The sequence below is a fragment of the Cheilinus undulatus genome, linkage group 15 (assembly GCF_018320785.1).
Source record: "Cheilinus undulatus linkage group 15, ASM1832078v1, whole genome shotgun sequence".
Classification (NCBI taxonomy): domain Eukaryota; kingdom Metazoa; phylum Chordata; class Actinopteri; order Labriformes; family Labridae; genus Cheilinus; species Cheilinus undulatus.
In genome coordinates, this window is record NC_054879.1 from 13130332 (window position 1) to 13157719 (window position 27388).

A 27388-nucleotide genomic window follows, 5' to 3' on the forward strand; every position below is an offset into this window, starting at 1 on the left:
AAAAAAAAGACAAATTCACATTATCACACAGTTACAGTAACCAATAAAAGAAAAATACAAAACAAACAAAACACAAAACACAAAAGTATATAATTGTACAACTGAAAATACCAGTGATGACTCCTGAGAGGCAAACATCAGTCCAGGTATAAAAAAAAATCTCTGAAAGTAAATAAAACAATCTAAAGTTTAAATACAGATATCCAAAATAATGTGGTCACAGAATGATAATACAATCCAAACAGTCGGCCAACAAAGGTATAAAACTTCCATCACTTAAGAAAAATGCTGTTTGTTCACCTGGCGTTACTCTGAATACGGCGAGCTCATCTGTAACACAAAAATAAGAACAACAGAAGAAATGTAAAGGACTCATAAAGACGAGACCAAATGGACATTAAAAGCAGACTTTTCTGAGGGTGAAATGGCACACTGTGCTAACAAACCAGGAATGCACAATATTGGATTTTTGCCTGTATCTAGTGCTTTAAGTGGGCTGGTACGCACCAGTATGCTGTACTGCCACTTGTTAATTCTATTCCTTAGTGTATCAGGACTTCTTACAAGTTTCCAGTTTGTTCTCCTAGGATAGCAACTAAATAGTTGATCACAAGATTGTCTACTTGAAGTGTTTAGTCTAACGGGGAAATACATAGCATTGGAATTATCTAAGGAGCTTTGTTAAAAAAAAATGATAATAGGAATGATGTTTTGTTTTCAACTAACATGTGTTTGTTTGAAAAGTCACTAAGTTGAAGGTTTTATTTAAACTTTAAGAAAAAAGTTAAACAATAGCATTCCTTATTTTTTCCTTCTCAAATTTTCTGAATTTAAGTATCCGCCAGGGGCCAGATGGAATGCCATGGGGGCCTGATCTGGCCCCCGTGCCTCCAGTTAGTACGCAACAAAAAAAAAAAGAAAAAAAAAATACTGAGGTATGACTTTTGGTCCATTTTGCCTAATCTAGTTCTGTGATTGTGTGACACACTGGATTCAGTTGGTTAAGGAAAGTAAACTCATTTACACTTATTTTTTCCCACTTAAAGCACTGCTGGTATCTGATACGCCAATGTTTACAGATTCATTTGAGCCAATACCACTATTAAGACCAGCACCAACATTTAAATCTGTATTTCAGACCTGAAACTTCAGCTCAACAAAGTTGAACGAACAAAGAAAAAGATCTCAACTGATGTAGGGTTTTTGATCCAGCCTAAAACTCCAGAAACGTATTAGTGCAGTCAATATATTTTGATATTCACAGCCTTTTTACACAAGTACATGTCAATACCAAAATCAGGTCAATTAAAAAAAACAAAAAAACAAACAAACAAAAAAAAAACAGCCATCAGCTATGACATGTACAAAATAAAAATGTCCCAAAAGGGGGGAATAAATTTGTTTTTATTCTGTGGTTATTTTTTATTTAACACAAGATTTCAATATTGTATTCTAAGCTGATATAGCACTTTGGTCAACAGCGTTCCTTTGTAATGTCCTTTAAAAATAAACTCTGACTAGACGTTAGACAGAAACAGCATGAGTTATTTTTTTCCTGATTAAAAGGCATAAAGTATTATGTATTTCTATTTAAATATATCATTACATCTATCTGTTATGATATTTTCAAATTCAGAACAGGTGCCTTTTTGTGTTGACTGTGATAGAGTTTAAATGTTAAAGAATAAAAGCAGAACACTGAGTCAGCATTAAGCTTTATGGCAAAGATTCATAAGAAAGCTAGCAAGATTCATTCAGGTAAGATCTATTTAGGCTCTATCATTAGATCTACTAACAACGTGGAAATTTAAAAATATTTTGCAAATATTTTTTTTGGTAAGGTCAATTAAAACCCTAAAACTTCGACTTACAGTATCGATGCCAAAGCACAGTTGCTCATTCAGCATGTCAAACTCTCCAGGAGTCATCGGTGGTTCAGGAGACCGACAGGAGGAGGGCGATGAGGTGCTCACATTAGAGCTGGGAGAAAAAAGAAAGGGGGCCAAAAGGTGTTATACTATTGTTATAGAGTACTCTTAGAAAGAATTTCAGTCTTAACTTTAAAGGTCACATATTTTACCCCTTTAAGACAAGTTTATATTATTCTCAAAGGTCCCCAAAACATGCCTGTGAAGTTTGTTGCTGAAAATACACTCAAAGTATTGGATTTTTGCATTTCTAAAAAACCCTCTGTTTCAGCCCTACTCAGAACAAACTGTTTTTGAGGAGAGGAGGCCAGAACTTTCTTCCAAACGGGGAGGGACAACTGAACCTGGGGGTGGTGCTAAATGCCCACATGACGTCATGAGGGGAAAATCTGATGAAGTCTTGTTTTAGCACACATTTTTTGAAAGGTGGAGAAAGTGTGTGTGTGTGTGGGGGGGGGGGGTATTTTGCATAATATGTGACCAGTAAACAAAGGATTCTTGAATTTAAAAAGGACAGAACCTAAATAAATCTGTTCAGAATCCTGAGTCCTCTTCCATATAAAGTCTTTCAAAACATCCCTGTTAACCTCTGTAGGAGTCTCTTATGGTCTACTCACCGTAATTCAGAGATGGGGATCAGGGTGGACGGTATATATGGATAGACTGGAAATCACACAACATACAAGGAACATTAATATTATAGACTAATGAAAACTTAGAAAATAAGTAAATAAATAAATCTACACTTCTACCTTTGCTCGGCTGACTGTTGTAAAGACGTCCAAAGGCATCATCTTTTGGGATATTTGGGTAGAGGAACTTGAGCGGATTCTCTGGTACAACCCCTTCTGAGATCACTTTGTAGTCTCGAATGATGTCAGCAAATGGAAGAGCACTTAGGCGGTTTTTAGTGTACGGCTCCACAGAGTTTAACCTCGCCTCTCCTTTTGGACAAAACATTTTCAAGGCAAGGCATTAGAAAAAAACCCATCAAGGATTAAATCTTGAACTCAGATTACAATTATTTAGGAACATACTGAGTAAAATGTATGGATTTGAACCTATCAACCTATTTAACTTGGCTTTGACTCAGTCCAGGAAAAGGTCTAACCGTTTTCGTTGTGCTCCACCCAGGTGAAGGTGATTCCTCCGAGGTGGCTCTCACTGAAGCGAAGGAGAAAAGTGCCTTGCTCTTTGTCCTTCAGCAAAGCTCGCTCCATCTCTTTACTCACAAAGCCCATGATGTAGCTGCAAGGATGGGGTTAGAAAAAGAGAAGAAAAAATAAACTTATGATACAAAATTCATGCTTTAGGAGGAGACGTGAACTGCAGGCCTGGTTTATACTTCAGCTGTAGTGTTGGGTCAACCCCTCCTCCAATTTTAGGAAGTGCAAGTTTTTGCATTGGCTGTCTTCACTTTAAATACTCTGAGTATCTCTGCAGAGTGCTAAACTGACACACCAGACAGTTTCACATATCTATCGCATAGATATATTTCTCATTTCTCTTGGAAAACTTCCATACCAAGTAGGAAGGGCAGGACTCTTTGAAAAATTCTCAGAAGGTGATTGGAGGAACGTTCTGTCTATCACATTCATTATGGGCCAGTTAGAGCAAGACAAGCGGTAGCAGGCATGAGCAGCTCAAGTAAGTAAGATCAGCTCAGCAGGCAGGTGCTGGCATGGTTTATGAAAGGTGGAGCTTGTTGGTGGATCAAACTCAAACCGAGGCCAATCAGGAGAAGAGCAAAAACACCATCTCTGCCAAGAAATGCTTTCAGTGTGGGTCTTGCTCTTTTACAGTAAAGAAATGTGGTCCAGTTCTGATAAAACGGCCACTATACTGTAGCTACATCTGAGCTAATCGTTACGCCAGCAGCACCCCTTGCTACCAGCTTCCAGAGAAACTAAACCCTGCCTGTAGCTACAGCCTCATTCTGCTCAAATGCTACTAACTGTAAGGTTTCCTCTCAGACTGGGCACAGTCATTTCAGATTGGAGTTTTGCATGATGGATCTACCTGACAGATGTGGAACCTGGACAGTATCTGCTTTGCAAGGTTGGTAGAATGCATGTACTTTCCAGAAAACTCTTCAAGGGAGTAATTCAAGTGTCACAGATGAACCAGTAGCTTACTTCTCATTCCAAACAGGTAGCAGGTGTTTCTTGATGAGCTCCAGGATTGAATCCAACCACATCCAGAAACTGAAGGGCTTTCCAGGAATGTTCTCCTTTAAGAATTCATGACAATCAGAGAGGATGTATTATTCAATTGATATAGAAAACTAAATTTATGATATTAATGTGGAATGAAAGAGAACAAGATAAATATTGGATATATAATATATAAAAGTTGGTTGAGTTAAATGTTGGTTGAAAGGCTAAACTACAGAGATCAACAGCTACAGTATTACATAGTAAAGCACAACAATAAAGCCTTAATGACTCAAAAACAAATCAATATTGACACAGAAATGTTTGATATTGATTTTAGAGATTCTCACATGCATATGAAATGAATAAATAGAACTTTTAACAAGAAAAACAAGCTTGTTTGAAAGTATTTTAGCAGAGCATATTACTTTTCAACTTTCCAGGAGGCCACAATGCTGCAGGCCAGCTATGGAGCACAGGCTTCAACTGGAAAGTCTTTAAGGGCCCCAGCAGAGGGCGCTCTTGTTACACAAAGTACCAGTCCCATTAAAGCTCATTGGATAATACTGTAGGATTCTTCTATATTGAATCGATGAGATACTCTTCTGCTTTGCATTGGCTTTATTTTCCTAACTAACCACAGGCTACTGATGGTAATGCCAAAACAAGCAAAAATAGAGCTGGTGTCTGCCTCTGCACTCTAAAATAGCTTCACCCCTGATGCGTACATTAACAGCCAGCCGGTAGCCACTAACCTGGATGCAGAAAGACTTGCTGTGTGTTAGCTCATGAAAAAAATGACCCTCTGTGTACATTTAGATGACGTGTTGTCTTTTAAAGATCTGTTTTGGGTTTTTTGCCTTTATTTGGGGAGGACAGGGCTGTGGACAGAGTAGGAAATCATGGACAGAGTGGGAAATGACATGCAGAAAAGGAGCTGCCCCTATGACAGCCTTTTTTTATGCCTCTAAATCAACAATAGCAGAGGCTCAAGGCATAATGTTGTGGGGCTGTCCATCTGTTCCTATGTATGCCTGGGCCACTCACATTATCTTAAGCATGCTTTAAGGGATTTTCTTCATACTTTGTTCAAATGTCCACTCTGACTCAAAGATGAAGTGATTCAATTTCTAAAGTCAGAGTTAAAGGCCTCATGTTGATCCATTAATTGTAAGGTTTCTAAAAGTCCCAGTACCACAGATACCCAGCTCTTTGTACACCTGGCATGTAACTGCCAGGATGATAGTTCAAGTTTTTAAACAATCAGTAATCTGTTCGTTATCGAACCTAACAGGAGTTACAGATGCACGCTGGTAATAAAGCTGTAGCTCCGGGATAATCTTAAGGACTTGCAGACCCTTTGACTCCTTTTCAGCTACATCCCCATCCCATCTGTTTCTAAAAGAATCAAATTTCCCCAAATGAAATTGGTGAAATGTGGCCTTAAAATGTATTTCAATATTATTATTGCAGACTTACCTTACAGAACTTTGACCAGGTGACTTGATAATCACTACAGGAGACATGCTGGCCTACAAAAACATCAAAAAATAACAAAAATGACAAAAACATCTGTTAGCTTTGCATTCCAAGTTTCTTTTGTTGTAACTTAACAAGATGTGTTTATGAGAGACATAGTCAAAAACATGTGCAAAAGTCCAAATGAATAGAAGGCCAATACTTCATGCATTAAAAAGTCAAAACACACAAACCTAGAAAATAATCACACAGCACGATCATTCATCATAACAGACGAGCTGCAGGCCTGAAAATCTTCCGGGCCACTGACGTGCTTTTTCTTATGAAGGCCAACAAACTATAAGCTCTCATATTTACTTATTAGCTGTGTAAGACAGTGTCGGCAGAAGCTGTGTAAAAATCCATGACATGTCTTTTCCTACTGAGGAGTTTTTAAAACTCAACACAGAACATACCAAGCAGTTTCTCTCCCAGCATGCTTAGCTGCTCCTTGTTGAGGCCTCGACCAGCGAAGGTGGAGAACTGCCAGCTGAGGACCTCTGAGAGCTGACTCCATGTGGCCCGAGGCGGGTTTCCAAAGTAGGCCAGGCTCTGTGGATTCAAAGAGGAGGAAGAAGGCTAAGAGGATGGGAATGTGGGTATGGAAGTGGTTTTTGAAAACATATTTCAATATAATACAAAATAATTCAACTGAAGCCCAACCACATCCTCTACAATGATCCTACAGTTCAAACAATGCTTCTCTGAAATGATGTTTTAATTCACAAACTGTGCTTTTAAAAGATTTGTTTTTTACCCATATGACTCATATAGCACCAGGAGTTGCAAAAATGTTGTCCTTTTTCCCTACATTTTGGCAAAACACTTTTCAGACAGTTTATTTTTCTTTATCTATCAGTAAACTCACCCTGGGCTCGTCTGTCAGAAGGTTGTACCACATGACCGAGGCCCATCCTCCAGGCAGCTGGCTCACGTTGGAAATGACCACCAGAGGCAGGGAACATGTCTAGAAAATTTTAAATTAACTGTGAGAAGATTTCATTTACAACCACATTTACACACTTAGTCAAATTTCCGCTGCTTCTCACCTCCAGATCGATGGTGAGACCTTGGACTGTGAAACATGCCTCAAAACTGAGCGAGTGGAGCTCCTCTGTCACGGTGAGGAGACCCTACAACAAAGACATTTACAGACATGAGACTTTTTTATTGAAATAATGCACAAGTTGATAAGTAACCAGGTAGTAATTCAGAACATGGTTATCTCTTCTTACCTCATTCCCCTTCGTTCCGTTGATGTACTTCTTCTCTTTCAGCTGCTGTAAGATACAAACAGGATGTCAGCCATCTTAAAGGGGATTTCTGTCATTTAGAAAAGGTGCCCTTCCTTCACACATTAAGGTGCAAATGGCATATTTGCGCAAGGAGGTGTTTAAACTGTAAAGCAGATAGTTTGTCTGGAAGCTATGAAACAGGCAGTAAATTTTGCAGGCTCTGACTTCAGTATAATTTGAGGTTTAGTCTCACCAGGTGTCTGAACTCCACAGAGAGACAGCCGTTTGAGTAATCCTCTATGTCCATGACTTTAGTGTTGTTGGTCAGGATGAAAAACTGACGACTTCTGAGGAGAGAAAAAAGGTCAAATAAACAGGCCAAGGAGATAAATGTAATTTGATCTGTCTCCACTGACTGCTGCTCTGGTAGGCTTCAAAATAAAACCTCAAGTATTCAAATATCTAACTTTTCATGCAGGAATTTATAATCTTGTCTTTGTAATGAACTACTGCAAAAAGTAAATATAGTATCTTGTAAACTTTAACCCATTTAGAGCAGATGCAGCATGACTGTAATGTTAAGACTGGATGAGATGCCTGGGCATTTTGCATGGATTTGTTGCTTTTAAAGGTGCCGTTTGTAATATTGGGAATATCAGCGACGTCTGACAGTCAATTGTAGATTGTGATGTGAATTTCTCTGGTGGAAACTGTGGCAACCAGTGGAATTTGTTTTAAAAAGTGCATCTTTAATTTGGTTCTTTTTGTTGTCCATGAAGGGGACTCTCCCTATTTATGAATAACTACATATAATATTAAAATATTATAAAATATTATTAATATAATAATAAAAAATATTGGATTCAGTTGAATAAACATTAATTTAGATAGACCTACTTAAAATATATATTTTTGTTCTTATTAAATTTGGTCTGCTACCAGGCTAAATACTGTAAATTTAAGACATGTGACTGACAAATTGCACGGTTAAACAGTTAAATTAGTTTATCAAATAAGCCAGTGCAAGGTTAATGAGTAGGATAAACTAACATTTTTTATAAACATGGGCTTGAAATCCTGGTCTAATGCTCTTTTAAACTGCAATGAAGCTTTCCCTCAGAGCTTTCCCCTCCACTTCACGGACGTAAACACGAGAAGCTTAGCAGTTAGCGTGTAGTAGGAAAAGCGCTGTATGACAGTTTTTTTTGAAGAAGATCATGGAAATAAAGTGGTATGAAGGCTGCTGAGGCTTTAACTCACGTATAACTACTCAACTGAAGTGGAAAGAAGCCACATATCAAAGAACAATATTAATCAGCAAAGAGGAGCGAAGGCTGGCGGAGCTAGCTGCTAATGTTAGCCACACTGTACAGAGTATATCAGGCTAACATCACACCCACTGACACAATGACCCTGTGAGGAATTTGACTGTTTTCTAAGCATTTTCTCCTCTTTAAAGCAGTCAGCTTTTTTTTAAGTAACTGTACCTTGTGGCTTAATATCAACATGTCACCTTAATATGTTTTAATTGCACAGAATGTCAATTGCATATACGTCCTGATTCAATATTAGTTCTGTTTTTTAAAAATGTATTTATGTCACCTATTCTTATTTGAATCCTCATATGTTTACCATCTTCTTCTCTTGTGTTGCCTCAGTGCTGGAATTTCCCCTCCAGGTATCATTAAAGTATTATCTTATCTTGTCTTGTGCAAATTTCCAGAAAACCTGTAGGTTTCTGTAGGTTGTTTTCAAGAAATTCTCTGGTTTTTGGGAAATTTTCTTAGGTGGCCTTTGATCTAAATGGGTCAGTGTATTAATAAAGAGTTTGTATCTCTATAGAAACAACAACTATGAGATTAAAAACCACAAAGTATTCTTAAATGATTGGAAACTTTCTCTAGATCTGTGGTTGTCAACTCAGTCAGGACCCAAAAGTGGGTCACAGAGCTGTTTTCAGTTGGTTACTACAGACACAATCATATGCTTCATTTTACTTAATTTCTCTGTGATAATGAGAAAAGTTGAAAACTTTGCTAATTTAGGGGAAAATTTCAAATTGAATGAGGTGGTGGTCCTGAGGTTAGAACTGAGAACCACTGCTCTAGATAATGGCTTAATATAATGACTAAGTATCACATATAGTGACTATTTAATCTTTTTTTGACATAAAACCAGCATATAAAAAAAGGTTTCATGTATTATAACCTCTAAATAAACTTCCTAAACTGAAACATAAGTCTATAAACACGTGTCAGTGTACTCTACTGTTGGTCGCTGTTTTTTTTAAAGGTGTCACACTGTTTACAACAGTGCTAAAATAAACCAACAGCACTTGTGGTGAAGTTGTTTGTACTCACACTCTGCCAGGGGGGAGGTCCCTAGGGACAAACACAAATATAAGTTACCATCTATGTTCCTCAAAAACAGCACTCTTACAATGCACATAGAAATACAAATGTTTAAAGCTTTTAAGTTCAGTCGAGTATTTATGTCAGCTTGGAAGGGCAAACCAAGATAACAAAATAATCTCACTTGTCAAATGTTGTTTTCACTTTGAGCTGATAATCCACCTCTGGAAGTTTGACCAGGAGTCTGTAAGAAGTCAGGAAGACAAAATAAACATAATAATACCATTTTTCTCCAACAATGAAATATCAAAACATGTAAGTTCTTGGATAAAGATATACTGTAAAACTGTCTGTTTAAAAAAAGCAACTTGAGCTTTGTCATTATTCTAGGAGACTGTAAAGTTTCATCTGCCTTTCCTAAATCACTGATAAATAGGACACAGATTGCTATCATGATGACAGACCATCCTGAAGAACTGGAAGAACCCTCCAACAACCATAACATAATACTCATTATATTTATCTTCTAATTTTCATTCTAAAAATTAAGCATTTCAATGCAAATGCGCAGTTTTTAGAGACATAAATGTAACTAGGAACAGGGCTACTACACACTTAAAAAATGAGGAAATTTACTCTTTAAGACCTGAATAAAGAAAAATAAATCCCATTGTTTTGGGCAGCAGAATGGTTAAAATTGAAAGGCATAAGAGATTTCCCAGTACATCAGACAGGGAATCAATTTCATGATTTAATGAAATGTCAAATGTTTTAGGGCAAATATATTTTTAGGTCAAAATTTGATGATGGGAAGTGGGGACTACCATTTGCCCTTCCTTACATACCCATCATCCTTTGCAGTAACTGGCTTGATCTAACAGTGGGAAAATGGGGGATATTACAAGTGGCGAGGGAAAACCGAGTGACAACTTTTTGAGATTGTGGAGGCTCCAACAACTTTTAAATCTGACGTGTGGAAGCATCCAGAAATACAAAAGTAGAAAAGGACACAGACAAACAGCAAAACAACATGCAGACACTGCCTGACTGTGGTGACATGCTTGATGGGGAATATGAGTAATTTAATTGGCACTTGGCAAACCATCACCCCGAAAAGATTCACAAAGATGGGAGGAGCAGAATCCAGCCAGGGCAGAAGACTCTGAAGGAAGCGTTCACTATCCCACTTCCCACAAGTGGGAAACTTGTGCTCCCAAACACCAGAAGCCAAAAGTTGACACAAAAAACATCAACTTTATTCAAGAATGGAGTAAGTATTAAACATGCTTCCTTCATATTTGCTAGTATAAGCTGACAGGTGGACAACAACCTATCCTCTCTTCTGCACATTTTCTGGATTTAATAATGGCCTGGGGGCCAGATGAGAAGAAGTGGGGGGCCTGATATGGCCCCTGGGCCGCTAGGTGATGATCACTGTTTTAGAGGGTTAGTAAATACACTGAGCCAAAGTATATATTTGTAAGCCTAATGCACACCTACAATGCTTTTTTTTTCACATATTGTGATATAAAAAGTGCAATTGTTGTTCAAGAAATACTGATGTCACCATTTTCCAAATCTTCATTTGTTGTTTTGTTCTCTTTTTTTTTTTTTGATTGCACAATAAATACTCTTCTGTTGACTTGTTACTGAGGTGTTTTCGTACCGTGAGATTTTGATACCGTTACATCCCTACTAAAGAATGAGACATTTAGCTAGAAAACAAAAACTGGACAAAGACATGTCTTAGTCAAAGTGCCTTTTAAGATTTGAGACTTCTCACAAGTGAAAATAAGACTTTTAAAAAACTTTTTATGGCTTCAATTTTAAAAAGTCAAAATTAAGACATATTAAGGCTATTCAAGGTTTCTAAGGAACTATGTAGGAAAGCATTTGCAGAGTCACAAAGGCTTTCAGTGTGGTTCTTTGCTCTTCTTTTTTTGATAAAGATGTAAACATCACTGTAGCTGCATCCATGCTAATCTCTTCACCACTGTTTGCAGGGTTGCAATAAAACTAAACCACACCTGTAGCTACCGCCTCTTTCTCCTTAATTGACACTGATTGGTTCGGTCACTCCCTGACTGGAAAGAGGCATTTCAGCCTGAAGCTTCACAATGTGGATCACAAATACAGCAAAGAAATCAATTAAACATGTCACTTCCTCATACCTGACTTTTGTGGTGAACTGTACTCCGGTCTTGATGATGAGGGGCTTCTGTGGGTGTGTGGGCATGCAGGGCTGCTTCTCCACCACAAATGAGCTGCAAGCAGACACATTTTACTGAGTTACTCTTTAGTTTTTCTCACTTGTTTTTAAACATTTCTGTAGAAAAAATATACAGAGGGTAGGATTTTTGCAGGCATAGTGGATAGCATGGAGTTGCCCATAGGAATTAATAAAACTCCTGTTAACTCACCTCCATAAACATACACCAGTGGAAACAAGGGTTACTGTGGTTATAGGAGCAACACAAGCTGAATTTGTTTCATTTTCCTGTATGTCTTATGTCTTAACATAAATCACTTATTTATGCTTTATGCTGCTTTCTTTACATTTTAGAGTCCATGCATACTGTTGGCTGCAATATATCATAAGAGTACCTTTTGATGAGGTGGTAGAGGAGGCATTTGACTCTCTCCTCCATCTGAGGTTTCTGCAGGGGGATCGGGTCACTCTCATAGGTGACCTTCACGACCAGCTCGCCCAGTTTGTCCAGCTGTCTCTTGATCTGGAAAAGACTCTGTGCTGTCAGAGAGAACCTGAGAGAAAGATTACAGGGAGAAAAGGAGAGAAGAACCTAAGAGATTTCAGCACATAACATTTATTGTCATGCATCTTTACTAACAGATTCTGCACATGTGGGAGTAGTATGAGAAGTTTCCTGGTTTCTGTACCTTATACGTTTATAATCTGAGTGTTACTGGCTATTCACAAATCAGCAGCCTTGTGGTGTGTGTAAGAGAACCAGTCTATATGAAGGGTAAAAGCAGATGATGTGCTATCAATTTGAAAAAAAAAAAAAAATCTTATTGGAGTGATGCATGTTGTTTCTGGTGTATCTGAATGAGTAATATCATTGGAATGTTATGTTTTTATTATACATTAAATATCCATTACTAGCTCTAAATATAAAATCAAAAAGTCATTTTTTGGTTTCCTTTGGAGCAGCGCTACATCCACCCTAGAACCATGAAGGCAAAACTATTATAGAAGGAATTCTATGTGCGATTGTTTTTGCAGTTTAGCATCCGAGCACTGGGGCATCAGAGCATCGAAACATCAGAGCTGTGCATGCTTACTACCTCATCTTGCCTTGTAGCTCTGATTAGCCCATAATAAATGACACAGACAGCACATCAGTCCAATCACCTTCTGAGAATTTTTTGAAAAGTCCTGCCCTTTTCAAACACTTTGTATAGGAGGTCTCACAAATGAATGTGAACTATATCCATGCAAACAGTCTATCTTGTGTTGCACTTGCATAGGTCTCTCTTTGAAATATTCTGAAGGATAAATTTAAGAAGGGTGCCAGTTTAACTCAGAGGATAGAGCAGACGCTCATGTGCAGATGCTCTAGTCCTCTTCACACTGGTCCTGGGGTCGATCCCCGGTCTCTGTTCCTGTTTCTCTGCAGTTCATTACAAACAAATGGAGAGCACTCCCATCTGGGATATAATGAACTAAGAATGGTGCTGTTCATTTTGTGTATCTGAAAAGGCAATCTTTTTTTTTTGCTTTTGATCTAAATACAGTTACTTCTCAGGTTGTTGTCTGGAAGATAAGAGGTGCATAAGGAAAATATGTTGGCTGGATGTCAGGTCAATGTTTATCACTAACCTGCAACTCAGGAATTACTAAAGCTGTCCATCTCTTCCAGAGGATTTATTTTCAACAGCCAGCAGGTTCAGAGATCAACTGTCTTGTAATGAGAATAAACACTGCTATGACCCTGATGCCTTCAGTGAATATTCTGCTCTCATTACCAGTTCTGCAGCTGGTCCAGCCCGGTGAGCATCGGACCCCCAATGGCGGCGATCTGCTGCCTGCGCTTCCAGTCCTGCAGCTCGGGGCTGAGCTGAGAGGTCATCAGGTCATCAATCTCCTTTATCACTATATCCATTTTTGACAGGATCTCCTAACAAAGCAAAGAAAAATAGACAGTGTGTTTTTAAATGTATGTATGTCATATTTGTGTTATATTTATCACTTTTATGTTTGGAAACATTTTGTCAGAGCCTCTCAGAGCTTTCCACAACAACAATTATTCATACCTTCCTTTTAAAGTCAAGCCTGTTCAGCATTTCCTGCAGCCTCGTTACTTCTTGTTTCATCATCTCAGAGTTCCTATCCGTCGATTCTGACCCCCACACAAACACAAAATGACAAATTTGTAGGCGGTAGGTTGCAGGAGGTAAAGGTTTCACACAGAACTGAGAAAATAACACAGTTCAATATGTTCTTCACATCCTGTGTATTTACAGGTCGTACCTCGAGACTGGAGGGTCTTGTAGCGGAAGTCAAAGTCGTCCTGCATGTCCTCGATGTACTTCACAGCTTGGTCCATCAACTAGACACAAACAGACAAAGTTTTTTAAAACTAATGAATAAATTAAATATATGTCTGTATGTAAATATAATGCCTTTGTATTTCCTCATTGTTTCTCAGTTACCTGCACGCTGCCTCGGATGAGCCCGACACGGTTGTCCATGTTTTTCTGCCTCTCAAACGCCACAGAACTCTGCAGGGATTTCTCAAGAGGACCCTGTTGGAAATATTTATTATTAATACCATTTTCTCTTCTCTTTAAACATATTTGCACAGTTTTTGAAATAAACCTATCACATATGGACCTAATAGTACTTGTAAATTTGACTTAACTTTTGACAATCTCTGTGACTCCTATGAACAAAGCAATATGTCTACTGATGGCAAGTCTTGTCCTGCTTATGCACAAGTCCTGATTAGGGAAAAATCTCATCCTGCTGTATTACAAATAGCCCACGTGCATATTTCATGCACCTTTTTTATCCAGAATTGGAAAAATCTAAATTCAGGGAGAGAATTTTCAGGTAAATGTGGGGCAAATATTGAATTGTTGTTCACCAGATGTCACTAGCATCAAAACAAAGACAAAAAGTATGACTCAAATCTCGCATTGTGATCCATCTGTACAGAGGTGGGTATTAAAAAAAGACCTACACTACTTACTTTTGCCAAATCCTACCAGTGTATATATGGTGAGAGGTGGGAGGGCTTGAAAATATGTTTGTCTGCCAAAGGGCAACCAAAAAGATAAAGTCTAGGAAACACTGCATTAGCTTATTTGTATTATGTCTTATCATATTCTACAGTATTCTATCGTTCCATATTTCACTGTGCCAGAGTTGAGCCATAGCACACACCACTGATGTGCGATGATATGATTTAATACTCAAAGTTGGTAAAATCAAGTTAAAACTGAGAGTCAACTTCCATTTTACTCCCAGTATAAAAACTTCAGTAAGAGTTTGAGCTGCCAGCGAGACAGCATCATGCCAAAAACAAAAGAAATCAGTTTAGATTTAAGAAACAGAATTGGTAATGTTCACAAAGCAGGAGAAGGATATACACAGTTATCATAGTGTTTCCAAGTATGAAAGACAGGTGTGAGATGTATCATCAGGAAATTCAAAGAGAGCCACACAGTCCAGAACAAGCCTGGCAGAGGTAGGATGAGAAAGATTTAAGGGACTCTGGAAAGAAAACTAGTGAGAGATATGTTTAAAGACCCCAGAACAACTGTCAAGACACTAATGAATGACTTAGCCACGTCAGGAACTAGTCTCAAAGAAGACAATCACCTGAGCCCTGCACAAGAATGGACCAAGAAAAAACTCTGCACACTCTACGGTATACTATGGACAACTTGAAGATTATGCATACTGGAAGCATGTTCTTTGGTCAGATGAGACCAAACTGGAGCTCCTTGGACATAGAGGCGTTGCTTGTGTTTAGAGAAGGAAAAGAGAACCCAGGGAACACCGTTTCTACAGTGAAACATGGCAGTGGGAGTACTATGCTGTTGGGATGCTTCGTAAAGGTGGAAGGAATCATTAAAAAAGAAGGAAATGTGAGGATTTTGAAAGAAAAACTCAAGCAGTCAGCAGCAAACTGACTCTGGGCCGTTGCTTTATGTTCCAACACAACAACGACCCAAAACTTATGTGGCTCCTGGTGAAGAACTACCTCCAAAAGAGAGTGTGAACATTTTTATTATTACTGTCTGGCACAAAGCCCTGATTTGTTTCCCATTGAAAATCTGTGAAGTGAATTGAAGACAAATGTCCATACCAGAGGACCATCAAATCTGGAGGAGCTTGAGAGATATGTCAAAGAAAAATGGGCTGGGATTCCTCAGGAGATGAGTCCAAGACACAACAAATGACTACAGGCTGCTATCCACCGAAAAGGAGACACAAGTGACAATTAGCATCAGAGGGGATAATTATTTATAAACCTGTCATTCCATATTTCGTTGTATCATGTCATATTGTGTTGTTTCCTAACATACCACATCACACTCACAACTTATACCTCATATCATGTTTTTCATCTTATTGTACTGTATCTTAAATCAGTGTAGCGTATCATATTCAATTGTACTGTACTGCATTGCACCTTGTCATGTGGTCTCATGTCTTGTCCTTTCCTATTTTAGCCTACCATATCCTATGGCATACTGTTTTATATCACATTGTATCGTAAGTTATTGTACTGCATTGTGCTAAATCTGTATTATTCTGTGTCTCATTTACTGTATAGTGTCATTTTGTGTTGTGTCATAACTGAATGTACTAAAACCCATTAAATTAAGTTGCACCATATCATATCATCAGATGGTATCTTATTGCACAATATTGAAGCCCACTCTATTTCATTAAATCGCAAGTTTGTGCTTTGTCCTTTGGTATTGTATCATATTATACTGATTGATACTGCATCATTCTGTATGGTATCATTTTTTATTTTTCCACTGTGTTCAAAAGTTTTGTTTTTAAGTATCATGTCATACTGTATCACGCTTTCATTGGTTCAGGAAGTCATTCTTTTCAGGTGACCATGTTTTCACTGCCATCATTCATCTTGATTTACAATGTCCACAGTATCATCAGCCTGACTGCATAAGGTCATGGGACAGTTTCCCGAGAATAAGTGAGGTTGTTGGGAGTGTGAGTGCACAGATAAAAAAACACAGTACCAGCTTCCTGGTAGCAGCTCGGATTTACAAGCAGCAGTGTCAGTTTTTAAGGAAGCACAGGGACTTTCCCTGAGAGAGAGAAGACGTTACAAACCTGTTCCTGCATGCATGCGCTGGAGAGGATCCTCCGCTCTTCCCTGAGGCAAGTGGAGATAACTCTGGCCATGACTGCAGGGGTGGACATGTATTTCACCTGCACGCAAAAAGGAAATATGAAAAACACCCTTACACACTGACTGAAAAAGCATATCAAAACTGTGTTTACATTATTTTATGTATTATTGCATATGATGATCAACACAAACCAAGCCCAGAGATTTGTTGCTACCAATCTTCTCAGATGTGTGATGGTTTTTATTGTAAGTTCTTTATCAAATCAGGAAAAGGAATGAGGTTGGACTAGAATTTGGCACAAACAATCACAACATGTACTCTGACTCATTATGAAAATAAAAACTGGGGCATGTTGCCAACGGTGTGCACAGACGCCTCGATGACTTCTATCTCCTGGCCTCTAACCGTAATGTTAATTTGAGTCTCAGGAGACGTTTTACAGATCTGGAATGGAATTTGTAGTGGAAGCAATAACTATGAATACAGTAAAGTTCACATGCTTTTAACTACTTCAATTCAGGGAAATTTTAGTTTAGATTTTCTCTACCTGGTATACACACATCATCATCAAACAAATTTTAATATTAGACAAAGATAACCTGAGTAAATACAAAAATACAAAAATACAAAATACAAATTTTAAATGATGCTTTCATTTATTTAGGGAAAAAAGCTATTCAACCCTGCCTGGCCCTATGTGAAAAAGTAATTGCCCCCTAAGCCTAAGCCTAATACGTGGTTTTTCCACTGGAGGCAACAACTGCAAGCTTCTTCTTTGCAGAATTGTTTAAATTTAGTAATATTGGAGGGTTTTCCAGCATGAATGGCCTGTATAAGGTCATGTCACAACATCTTAATCATATTGAAGCCTGGACTTTAACTAGGTCTCTCCAAAACCTTTATTTTTTTAAAGCGATTTAAAGCCAAGACTTGCTGGTGTGTTTCGGCTCATTGTCCTGCCGCATAACTGAAGTGCACTTGAGCTTCAGGTCATGAACTAACGGCTTATTCTTCAGGATTAGAGAGCATGTAGTAGCACGCATGCCAGCTCTGCAACAATGCTACCGGTAAACCCCACTGTAGCTTGGGGATTAAACACCGCAGCCAGTCGGGAGAAGAGTGGAAATCCACCAAGAGGAACTTACAGTGTGGCTCTTTTCTCTTGTCTTAATAAAGAAATGTGGTCCAGTTCTGATTTAACTGCCGCTTTACCAATGCTACAGCTGGAGCAAACCACTACACCTGCTCCCATTAGACTCCAACTACACCCCCTGCCCCCCCCCCTTCCCCCTGTTACTCTTGCAAACTCTATAAAGAAATGTGGTCCACTGCAGCTATAGTCCACCGAGCTAAACGCGAGTAACATGAGAGTTGCTGTTGGATCACAGTACAAATTAAACCCAGCCCGTAGTAGCTATCACCTCCTTTCTCCTCAAATGATGCTGATTGGTCCGAACATCATCTGGTTCACCACAAATGTTGCAGACCAGAGCCATGCAAGACGGATTTGCCAGGCATGAATTCTGGTCAATCCATTGGCTTTGCAAGGTTAACGGGACACACTTTCAAAAAAGTTCAAGTTTTGTCTGGTCAGTCTGGGGATCATTAAGATTGTTTTGTCAGATGTGAGACGAGCCGTTGTGTTCCTTTTGGTCAGCAGTGGTTTTAGCCTTGGAACTCTCCCATGCATGCCATTTTTGCCCAGTCTCTTTCTTGATTCATGAATACTGATCTTAACTGAGTCAAGTGAGGTCTTTAGATGTTGTTCTGGGTTTCTTTTGTGACCTCCTGGATGAGTTGTCGTTGCGCTCTTGGAGTCATTTTGGTAAGCCGACCACTCCTGAGGAGGTTCACTACTGTTCTAAGTTTTCTCTGTTTGTGGATAATGGCTCTTACCATGGTTTGCTGGATTTCTAAAGCCCTAGAAATGGCTTCATAACCCTTTCCAGATTGATTGATGTCAATGATTTTGTTTCTAATCTGTTCTTGGATTTCTTTAGATGGCGCCATGGTGTGTTGCTTTTTGAGATCTTTTAACCTACTTCACTTTGTCAGACAGGTTCTGATTTTAAAAAATTCATGATTCAACAGGTCTGGAAGTAGTCAGACCTGGGTGTGGTTAGCGAAGTTGAACCCAGCTTTCCAAAAAATGGTTAATCACAGTTTATTCATGATTTAATAAGGTGGGCAATCACCTTTTCATACTGGACCAGGTAGGTTTGGATGGCTTTTTTCTCTTGATCCATGAAATTATCATTTAATAACTGCATTTTGCATTTACTTGTTATTTATTTACTTGCCATAAAGGGGGCAAATACTTTCTCACAGCATTGTATTCTTATTGTTACCATCTTCATGATGATTCTCAGAGTCAAGGCCAAGACACATGTCCATGTTATCACTGTGAAGCCATCTCTATGTGAATTCCCCTGTAGTAGACATGCATTTAAATTGCAGCTCACCCTTGACCAACTTACCGGGTAGTTTTAGTGCCACAAACCAAACTTATTTATGTCTTTTTTGTCTCATAGTCACAGTAGGTTAAGTGAAGGGACCAAAGCATCCTGGTTAGCTTGGCCACCCTAAATTAAAAGATCAGATCTGTGTTTCGTGGTGTTGAAGGAAACAGAACTACACAGTCAGAAAGCACATGTGAAATGTGTCTTCAGGGATTCCACTTACACAAGAATGTCTTTGACTTCACCTTCTCTGATCTTCTGTGAATAAACTGAATTCTGTGTCAGCTGGAGGGAGTATCTTTTTAACCAGGAAGTTACTTTTATATGCTCGCATTTGAATCTTTATACACGTTCTTCATACAACCAAAATCCCAAAAAAGTTGGGGTGCTTGGTAGAATTTAAGTAATGACATCATGCAATGATTGCCAAATCTCATAAAGCCGTATTTTGACAATAGAACATAAACAACATATCAGATGTTGAAACAGAGATTTTACCATTTCATTAAAAATAAGATAGAGACAGGGCTATTTTACCACTGTGAAGCATCCCCTCTTCTTCTAACAACAGTCTGTAAATGTCTGGGAACTGAGGAGACCAGTTACTGGAGTTTTTGGAGAGGAATGTTGTCTCGTTCTTGTCTGATGTGGGATTCCAGCTGCTTATTTGATTTTCATATTATGATCCTTGTAATGTTTGCTACTGGTGAAAGGTCTGGACTGCAGGCAGTCAAAGAACTGTCAAAGAACAGAAAGACGTCTTGCACACTGCAGGGCTCCAAATTTACAATCAATTTATTGCACCAATGTGACGTTTCAAGCTGAGTTGCTCCTCATCACACTGAAAGTTAAAGTCATCAGACTAAATCATTTTTCAGTCTGATGAGGAGCAACTCTGCTCGAAACGTCACATTGGTGCAATAAATTGGTTGTACTTTTGGAGCCCTACAGTGTGCAAGACGTCTTTCTGTTCTTTGTCAGTCTCTTTTTCGGCTCAGCACCTACCCACCTAGGTTTGGATGTTCGTGTAGACTTTTTTCCTACTCTTCTACTGTGAAGCCATGCTGTTGTGGTGGATGCAGTATAGTCAAGGCCTTCCTTGAAAGAGATGTTGTCTGGATAGGAGCATATGCTGCTCTAAAACCTCTACCTATTTCTCATCATTGCCTTTCCAGATGAGTAAGCTGCCCACGCCACAGACACTAATGCAACCCCATACCGTCAGAGATGTAGGCTTTTGAACTGGGTGCTAATAATAAGCTAGAAAGGTCCTCTCACTCTTTAATCTGTAGGACACTGTCTGCGGTTTCCACAAAGAATGTAGCACTTTTAATTCTTCTGACCACAGAACAGTTTTCATTTCACCTCAGTCTATTTTAAATGAGCTTTGGCCCAGAGAAAAAAAGTGCTGTTTCTGGATCGTGTTCATATGCGCCTTCTTCTTTGCATTATACAGCTTTAACTTGCAAGTATGCATGGCTCGATGAACTATGTTGACAGACAATGATTTCTGGAAGTGTTCCTGAGCCCATGCAGTGATTTCCAGTACAGAAACATGTCTGTTTTTAGTGCAGGGCCGCCTAAGGGCCCAAGATCATCCAATATTGACCCTTGTGCACATAGATTTCTCCTGAATCCTTTGATGATACTAAGGACTGTAGATGGCGGGTTGTTAACGTCTTTTAAATTTCATTTCTGAAACTGTTCTACAATTTTCAGATGCAGCTCTGTGCAGATTGGTGAATCCCTGCCTACCTTTAGTCCTTTTATACCCAGTCATGTTACTGATCTGTTTCCATTTAACCTAATTAGTTACAAAATACTCCTCCAGCCATTTGTTGTCCTGTCCCTACTTTTTTGAAAGGCAAATTCCCCCAAGTTTTGGGGCTGTGGTTAAACCATAGTATTGCCCTAAGTCCATGCCATGCATCCAAATTATGAAGCACCCACACCACTTTCTCCAACACATCCGCTGCAGCCATATAACCAAAATGAAAAAAGCACAAAAAATTCTGCTGTGGGTAGAGGAAACTTTTTCTTCGCCTCCATGTTTTCTTGCATCAGCATCATCGCCAGACTGATGACAGAGGATGCATCATCAGACACCTACACAAACCATTTATTACAGGAACAATGGTGACATTTAGCACAACCAAGCAGCAGATAAGAAAGGTTTTCTCCCTATTTGAGAGCACCCATTCACAAGCTGTATTCCCTTTTTGTACTGACCTTAATCATCAGGAAAAAATGCATCCCGGAGGTATCTTATGTGCTTGTATTTTACTGCTTTAGGGATATCTTCAAATCTAATATTTCCTTTAGTTTCTGGTGAAGATCTTCAAATCAAATGTCAAATGTGGACACCAAAATGGAGTTTTCTTTCAAAGATTCTGCATTAATGAAAAGATTTAACAAAGTCTGCTACGCATCAAAACAACAACAACAACACAACCCACAAACACCTTTTAGTACCACACAGGAGTAACTGCTTCCTCCGAGAAGTGTTGACTCTGACACATTCAGACACACAGGAAACAGCGGTACAAGCCTCATGCATTTGTTCTGCAAAGGCATCTGTCTTTGACAGAATTAAATGTATACTGAGGCCAACAACATCAACCCAACATCCTGTGCAGCTCAAAGACCAAAACCTGCACTCACAGCTCACTGGAAGATCATCATCACTCTCCATAACATGAACATAGCACAATTAGCACAAGAGTTATACAGCAATAAATGCAGAATTTTTTCCTGAAAAACTCCAAATGTCATATCAGTACTTGTTTGTCCTTTACGCTCCATGGTTGACGTTTAAGACGGTTAACTGAAACAGTACTGACTCAAAAAACGATAAAAACACCTTTCACACTTTCAAAGTGGGTCCCAGTTTTAAAGCACAGCCACTGCATTTTACTTCCCTTTCACCTCCGGTACAGCCCAGACCACAAAACTACTTCTCCTTATTAGAGATGTTTGCAATGTGACTGTCGTAGAGCAACCACATCTTTAGCTTATGGTTGAAACGTAACCTGCAATGAAAAATGTAGCTTTTAGTTGCACTGGAGGTGCTACAGAAGCATTAATGGTCTTTCTGGTACAAGCTCAGAGCAAAAGGAGTGAGATTTGTTACAGAATATCTTAATTGATACAGTGCCTATAGAAAGTATTCATCTCCTTTGATGTTTTACCCTTTTATGGATTTTTTAAATTAATCATGGTCAATATAATTTTGCCTTTTGGACAAAAAAAAAAACACTTTAATGTTTAATGAGTGCTGTGAATGTGTCTGTCTGGAAGGTCCAGTCACTGGTTTATCAGTATTCCTGGCTATCATTACACCTTGAAGACAAAGGAACACTCTGAACAATTTAAAGAAAAGGCTATTGAAAAATATAAGTCAGGGGACGGATACAAAAACTTTTCCAAGGCACTGACCATCCCCCAAAGTTCACCTAAATCCATCATCAAGAAATGGAAGGAATATGTCACGTGTAAATCTGCTCAGATCAGGCTGATAGCGAGAGAGGACACCAAGACACCTATGACAACTCTGAAGGAGTTACAAAATTCAGCAGCTGAGGTGGGAGAGACTCTGCATACAACAACTGTTGCGCAGGTTCTTCACCAGTCAAAGCTTTATGGGAGAGTGGCAAAGAGAAAGCCACTGTCGAAGGAAACTTTGATTAAATGCTGACTATAGTTTGCCAGAAGGCCTATTGGTGACTCCATGGTCAAGTGGAAGAAAGTTCTTTGGTCTGATGAAACTAAAATGGTGCTTTTTGCCATTAAACAAGATGCAATGTTTGGTGGACACCAATCAATGCACACCACCAAAAACATACCATCCCAACTGTGAAACACATTGGTGGCAGCATCACACTGTGGGGATGCTTCTCAGAAGCCAGCCGATAGATAAGTCATAACTTAAAGTTAAAATTGGTCTCAGAGGTCCCCAAAACATGCCTGTGAAGTTTTTTACTGAAAAACACTCCAGTATTGGATTTTTGCATGTCTAAAAAAAAAAAACCCTCAGTTTCAGCCCTGCTTAGAACAAGCTGTTTCTGTGTCTGTGGCTTTAAATGCTACAGAGCTGTCTGACCCACCCTGACCACACCCCTCTCAGAAAATGGATGTGGCTTAATGGATGTGGCTCTCCCGATCTCAGCTGGCAGCTGAGAGGAGGATCAGGAGAGGAGGGCGAAACTTTCTTCCAAGCAGGGAGGGCCAATCGAACCTGGGGGCAGGGCTAACTCCCCGCATGACATTATGAGGGGAAAATCTGGGAACAGCATGTTTCAGCACACATTTCCTGAAAGTTTAAGGGGGAGTTTCTGATTCCTGGGGGGATTGTAGACAAGCCAGGGGCACATATCTTCCCTAGAAACACCTGAAAAAGTGTATTTTGCATAATATGTGAACTTTAAGTTGAGTCTTTGTTTCGCTGCACCACAGAGAGGTAGGGTTGATCTTAAGTAGTAGAGGCTTACGTCCAAACTAATCAAAATATTGTCCCAGATATGACATTTTTACTTCATTTAACTCATCATGGAGCAGCATTTTAACCCATTGTTTGTTCCAGTGCTGCCTCTCATGTGTAATCGTCTCTGAACTTTTACACAATGCCCAAACTTTTTTGTAATTGGGGTTGTGTATAGTTTCTTAAGGCCATTTCATCCTCAAAATAGTACAAAAACCAGGGATATAAAGAATCTTTAAAATATTTTACTGTCTTTCATTTTGTTGTTTAAATCATCATAAATATTCCTTGTGACAGCTCTTGGTGATCTCCCTTCATTTTTGTGCTCTGAACAATTTTAACATCCTTTAAAAACCAGCATTTAATCTCAAAGCCCCACACTGATCAATTCAGACTAAATCTACTAGACTGGTGTTAAGATTAAAGGTTTCCCTCTTACTTCCTTTGTAATTATACTTTTCAACAACATAATGCATGTGAAGAGATCTTACTCAGTCATATCATGATGCTAACCTTTGCAATGCTATAGCACTTCCTTTGTTTACTCGTTGATTCTACCTTTTTGTCTTCATACATATGCTTTCTAATACATACATTCAGTGACCAGTAATGACGATATTACAGGTATAAACAGGTTAGAGACACACCTGTAGCTGCTGCTGTATGATCTTCATGTTGTGTCTCTGCAGGAAGTTCTGCTCCTGTGAGCGCACTCGCTCCAGCTCCGACAGCAGGTTGGCCAACAGCACGGTCGCCATCGACTCATCGTTTGCCGCTGTGTCCCTGCAAAACAGACAAGTGTGCAACTTTTAGAAGGTTTCTAGAGAAATGTGTAGAAAATGTCTGGAAAAATATTCATTAAACACAAAATAAAGATGGTAAAGTGGCCTGAACACCAGTCTGTGAGGACTTCAAATTAAAGAGGACATATTATGATCCTGGAAACATGGCATAGTTTGGTGATTGTATTTGCATATTGTGAACACTGATATAAACTATTATAAAGCAATAATGTATGTATTAAATAAGACTGTACAGACAGACTCTGAAATATACAGCTTTTATTATCAATTTCTTCCAACTTTAGTTCAACCAAACAAGCTAAATTCCATCTTTTGACTTATCATGTTTATCTCATAATTTTGACTTTTTATCTCATAATTTTGACTTTTTAATCTAATTATTATGACTTTTCATCTCATAATTATGACTTTTTATGTCATAACTTTGACTTTTATCTCATAATTTTGACTTTTAATCTCATAATTATGACTTTCTAACCCACAGTTTTGACTTTTAATCTCATAATTATGATTTAGGATTCCTTTATTGATTGCCTAACTTCCACATTTTTTTCGTGGCTGAAATGGGCTTCCATAGCATACAGCCTCTTGGTGCAAAATTAAAAACTCTTTGAACCTACATTCTTCCTGTTGGCCAGTAGGGGAAGACTCCACTTTTTGCAAATTAGTTGCATCGCAAAAAGAGAGATCTAGATTCATCTCACACAGAAAGAAATATTTCCGGATGGTTTTTGTTTTAAACTTTATGATTATGGCTTACAGCTCACAAAAACTGTAAAAAATCTACTACCTCAAAATATTAGAATATTGTGGTAAAGTGCAGTTCTGAAGGTTTCCTGAGCCTTCATTCTCTCACTCTGGATCAGTTCACACAACCATAGTCAGATGGTTTTGGGTGTCGTGTCATCTGCTGCTGTCAGTCCACTGGTCTTTATCAGGTCCAGAGTCAACGCTGTCAGCTGTCCACCAGATTTTAGAGACCTTCATGCTTCCATCTGCCGAGAGGCTTTATGGAAATCCAGATTTCCTCTTCCAGCAGGACTTGGCACCTGCCCACAGTGACACCAAAACTACCATATACTGTTTTTCTGACCATGGTATTACTGTGTTTGCGTGACCAGCCAACCGGCCTGACCTGAACCCCATAAAGAGTCTCTGGGAAATGTCAAGAGGAAGAGGAGAGACACCAGACTCAAAAATACAGACGAGATGAAGGCTGCTATCAGAGCAACCTGGGCTTCATAACACCCCAGCAGTGCCACAGACTGACTGACTCCATGCCGCATAGATGCAGTAATTTGTAAAAATGGAGCCCTGATAAATTACTGAGTGCATAAATGAGCAGAATTTTCCAGAATGTCAATATTTTTATATCATAAGTCCTTTCTAACACTTACATACAGCTATGTATGCATATTTTGTGCAATAATACATACATTGATGCACTTATGTATGTTTTCTTCTTGGTGCAATAATATATGCATAAACACGTCTGCTAATGCTAACTATGTGCAGTAGGGCTATGTGCAATAATATAAGCACTTTATCTAACTAGGCCTAGGGCAATGTGCAATTTCTTCTTTAAGCACACTCATGACCATGTGTAATACATCAGCACACTTGCACTTTAGCACTACAGCACTTTATCATATGCCTTATGCACTTTAACTGGAATGGTCAATTTATCTCTAGTCTGTCCTAAGCTAAGTATTGTTTTATTTGGGTCTCTGTATTTTATTGTATCATCTATGTTGTCTTGTTTTGGTGTTGTCTGACTCTTATGTAGATTTTTAATGTACTTTTTTTTTTTTTTTTTGTATATACCATCATCCTGCCGGGGACTACAGATGGAAATTAGCCTATGGCTACAATCTGGCACATTTACATGCCTATGTCCGTTAATGCGCAAATAATGTCACAAATAAATAAATAAATAGAATAACAGATGTTTTGTGACATTCTAATATCCTGAGATAGTGGGTTTTTGTGAGCTGTAACCCTTAATCAGCAAATTTAAAACTGCAACTATCCCCCAGTAAAGCAATCCAAAGCAAACTGTAGGTTTTGTGCAAACATCAGAGTGACTGATTTTAAATAATGTAAATATTTTAGACAAAAAATCTACATATTTAAACACAAATGTCCAACAATAACTGTCATTCAAAAGTATTCGATTCCTTATAAAAAAGACCAATCCCATTTATGGAGTCAGAATGATCTTAATTGCTCATGAATTTGCTTGCTATAATCTTGCATATCAAACATTTTCTCACTAAAAATTCTTTGTAGGTTTTGAGGGAATGAAATATCATATATTATCTTTCCTTTCATTGTTGTGAACACTTAAATATTGTCTTACCCAGGGCATGTTTCTCTATACTAGAACCATCTCTAATTTAAAGGGTTATTCCACCAATGTTGAAGAACACATTCAGTATTTCTCGCATGACTTCAATGTTATGTAATTTTTTTTTTTTTGGCATAGTAACTTCAATTATCATTAAATAAAATCTAGTGTAGTGGTTTTTCAGGTTGGACAAAAATAGGGCAGGACTCACCAGTCCTGAGACTCGATCCAGCCCGCTAAACCCTGCCTGATGTCCATGGGGAAGTTATCATCGTACAGATAATCCACATGTTCGAGAAGTCTGATCTCAAGCTGCTGAATCTGTTTCCACTGGCTCATCCTGACACTAAACAAGTACACAGCACAACATTAGCATTCATAAAACGAAGACAGAGCATGTCATATTCATAATTTGTGTTATAAACGTTGATATTTCAGTGTTTGCCTCCTCGTGTGTTACCTGAGCGTGTGTGCCTCGTTTCCCCTTCAGCCTCTGTCAGCATGTGAGCCTGTTTGACTCTGACTTTCGTTTTTAAGTCAGGAGGAGCTTCACCAGCACTCACCTCACATCCAGGAAACATGCCAGTGCAACAAACACTCACGCAAAAGCACGAACACACACTCACGCGTGTGTAGTGAGACAGGAACAAGGTAACATTTACCGGTAAGCAGGTACACCTTTGTGACGTCACAGGATAAAGATTGAATCTGAATGAAATACTGATGTGAGGAAGGCCTGATAAGATGATTGCCACACAGGT

At 38.8% G+C, this 27388-nt stretch overlaps 1 protein-coding gene across 2 annotated transcripts; it reads right to left on the reverse strand.

Annotated features, from left to right (window-relative positions):
• Positions 1-27139, reverse strand: LOC121522543 (signal transducer and activator of transcription 4-like). Of its 2 annotated transcripts, none has more exons than XM_041807073.1 (24): positions 27088-27139; positions 26839-26973; positions 24125-24260; positions 16522-16620; positions 13860-13952; positions 13678-13756; positions 13461-13546; positions 13173-13324; positions 11790-11948; positions 11357-11449; positions 9370-9429; positions 9195-9215; positions 7088-7178; positions 6835-6879; positions 6649-6732; positions 6468-6566; positions 6016-6151; positions 5561-5613; positions 4064-4158; positions 3040-3176; positions 2681-2872; positions 2546-2591; positions 1872-1980; positions 1-330 (listed from the first exon to the last, which is right to left on the reverse strand). In XM_041807073.1, exons 2-24 carry the CDS (start codon positions 26964-26966, stop codon positions 307-309), a joined length of 2217 nt encoding a protein of 738 aa, XP_041663007.1. In that variant the 5' UTR covers positions 26967-26973; positions 27088-27139; the 3' UTR covers positions 1-306. The 2 variants fall into 2 exon arrangements, with proteins under 2 accessions (XP_041663007.1, XP_041663006.1); XM_041807072.1 differs by having other exon boundaries at positions 7088-7181.
• Positions 27140-27388: the final 249 nt, after the last annotated feature.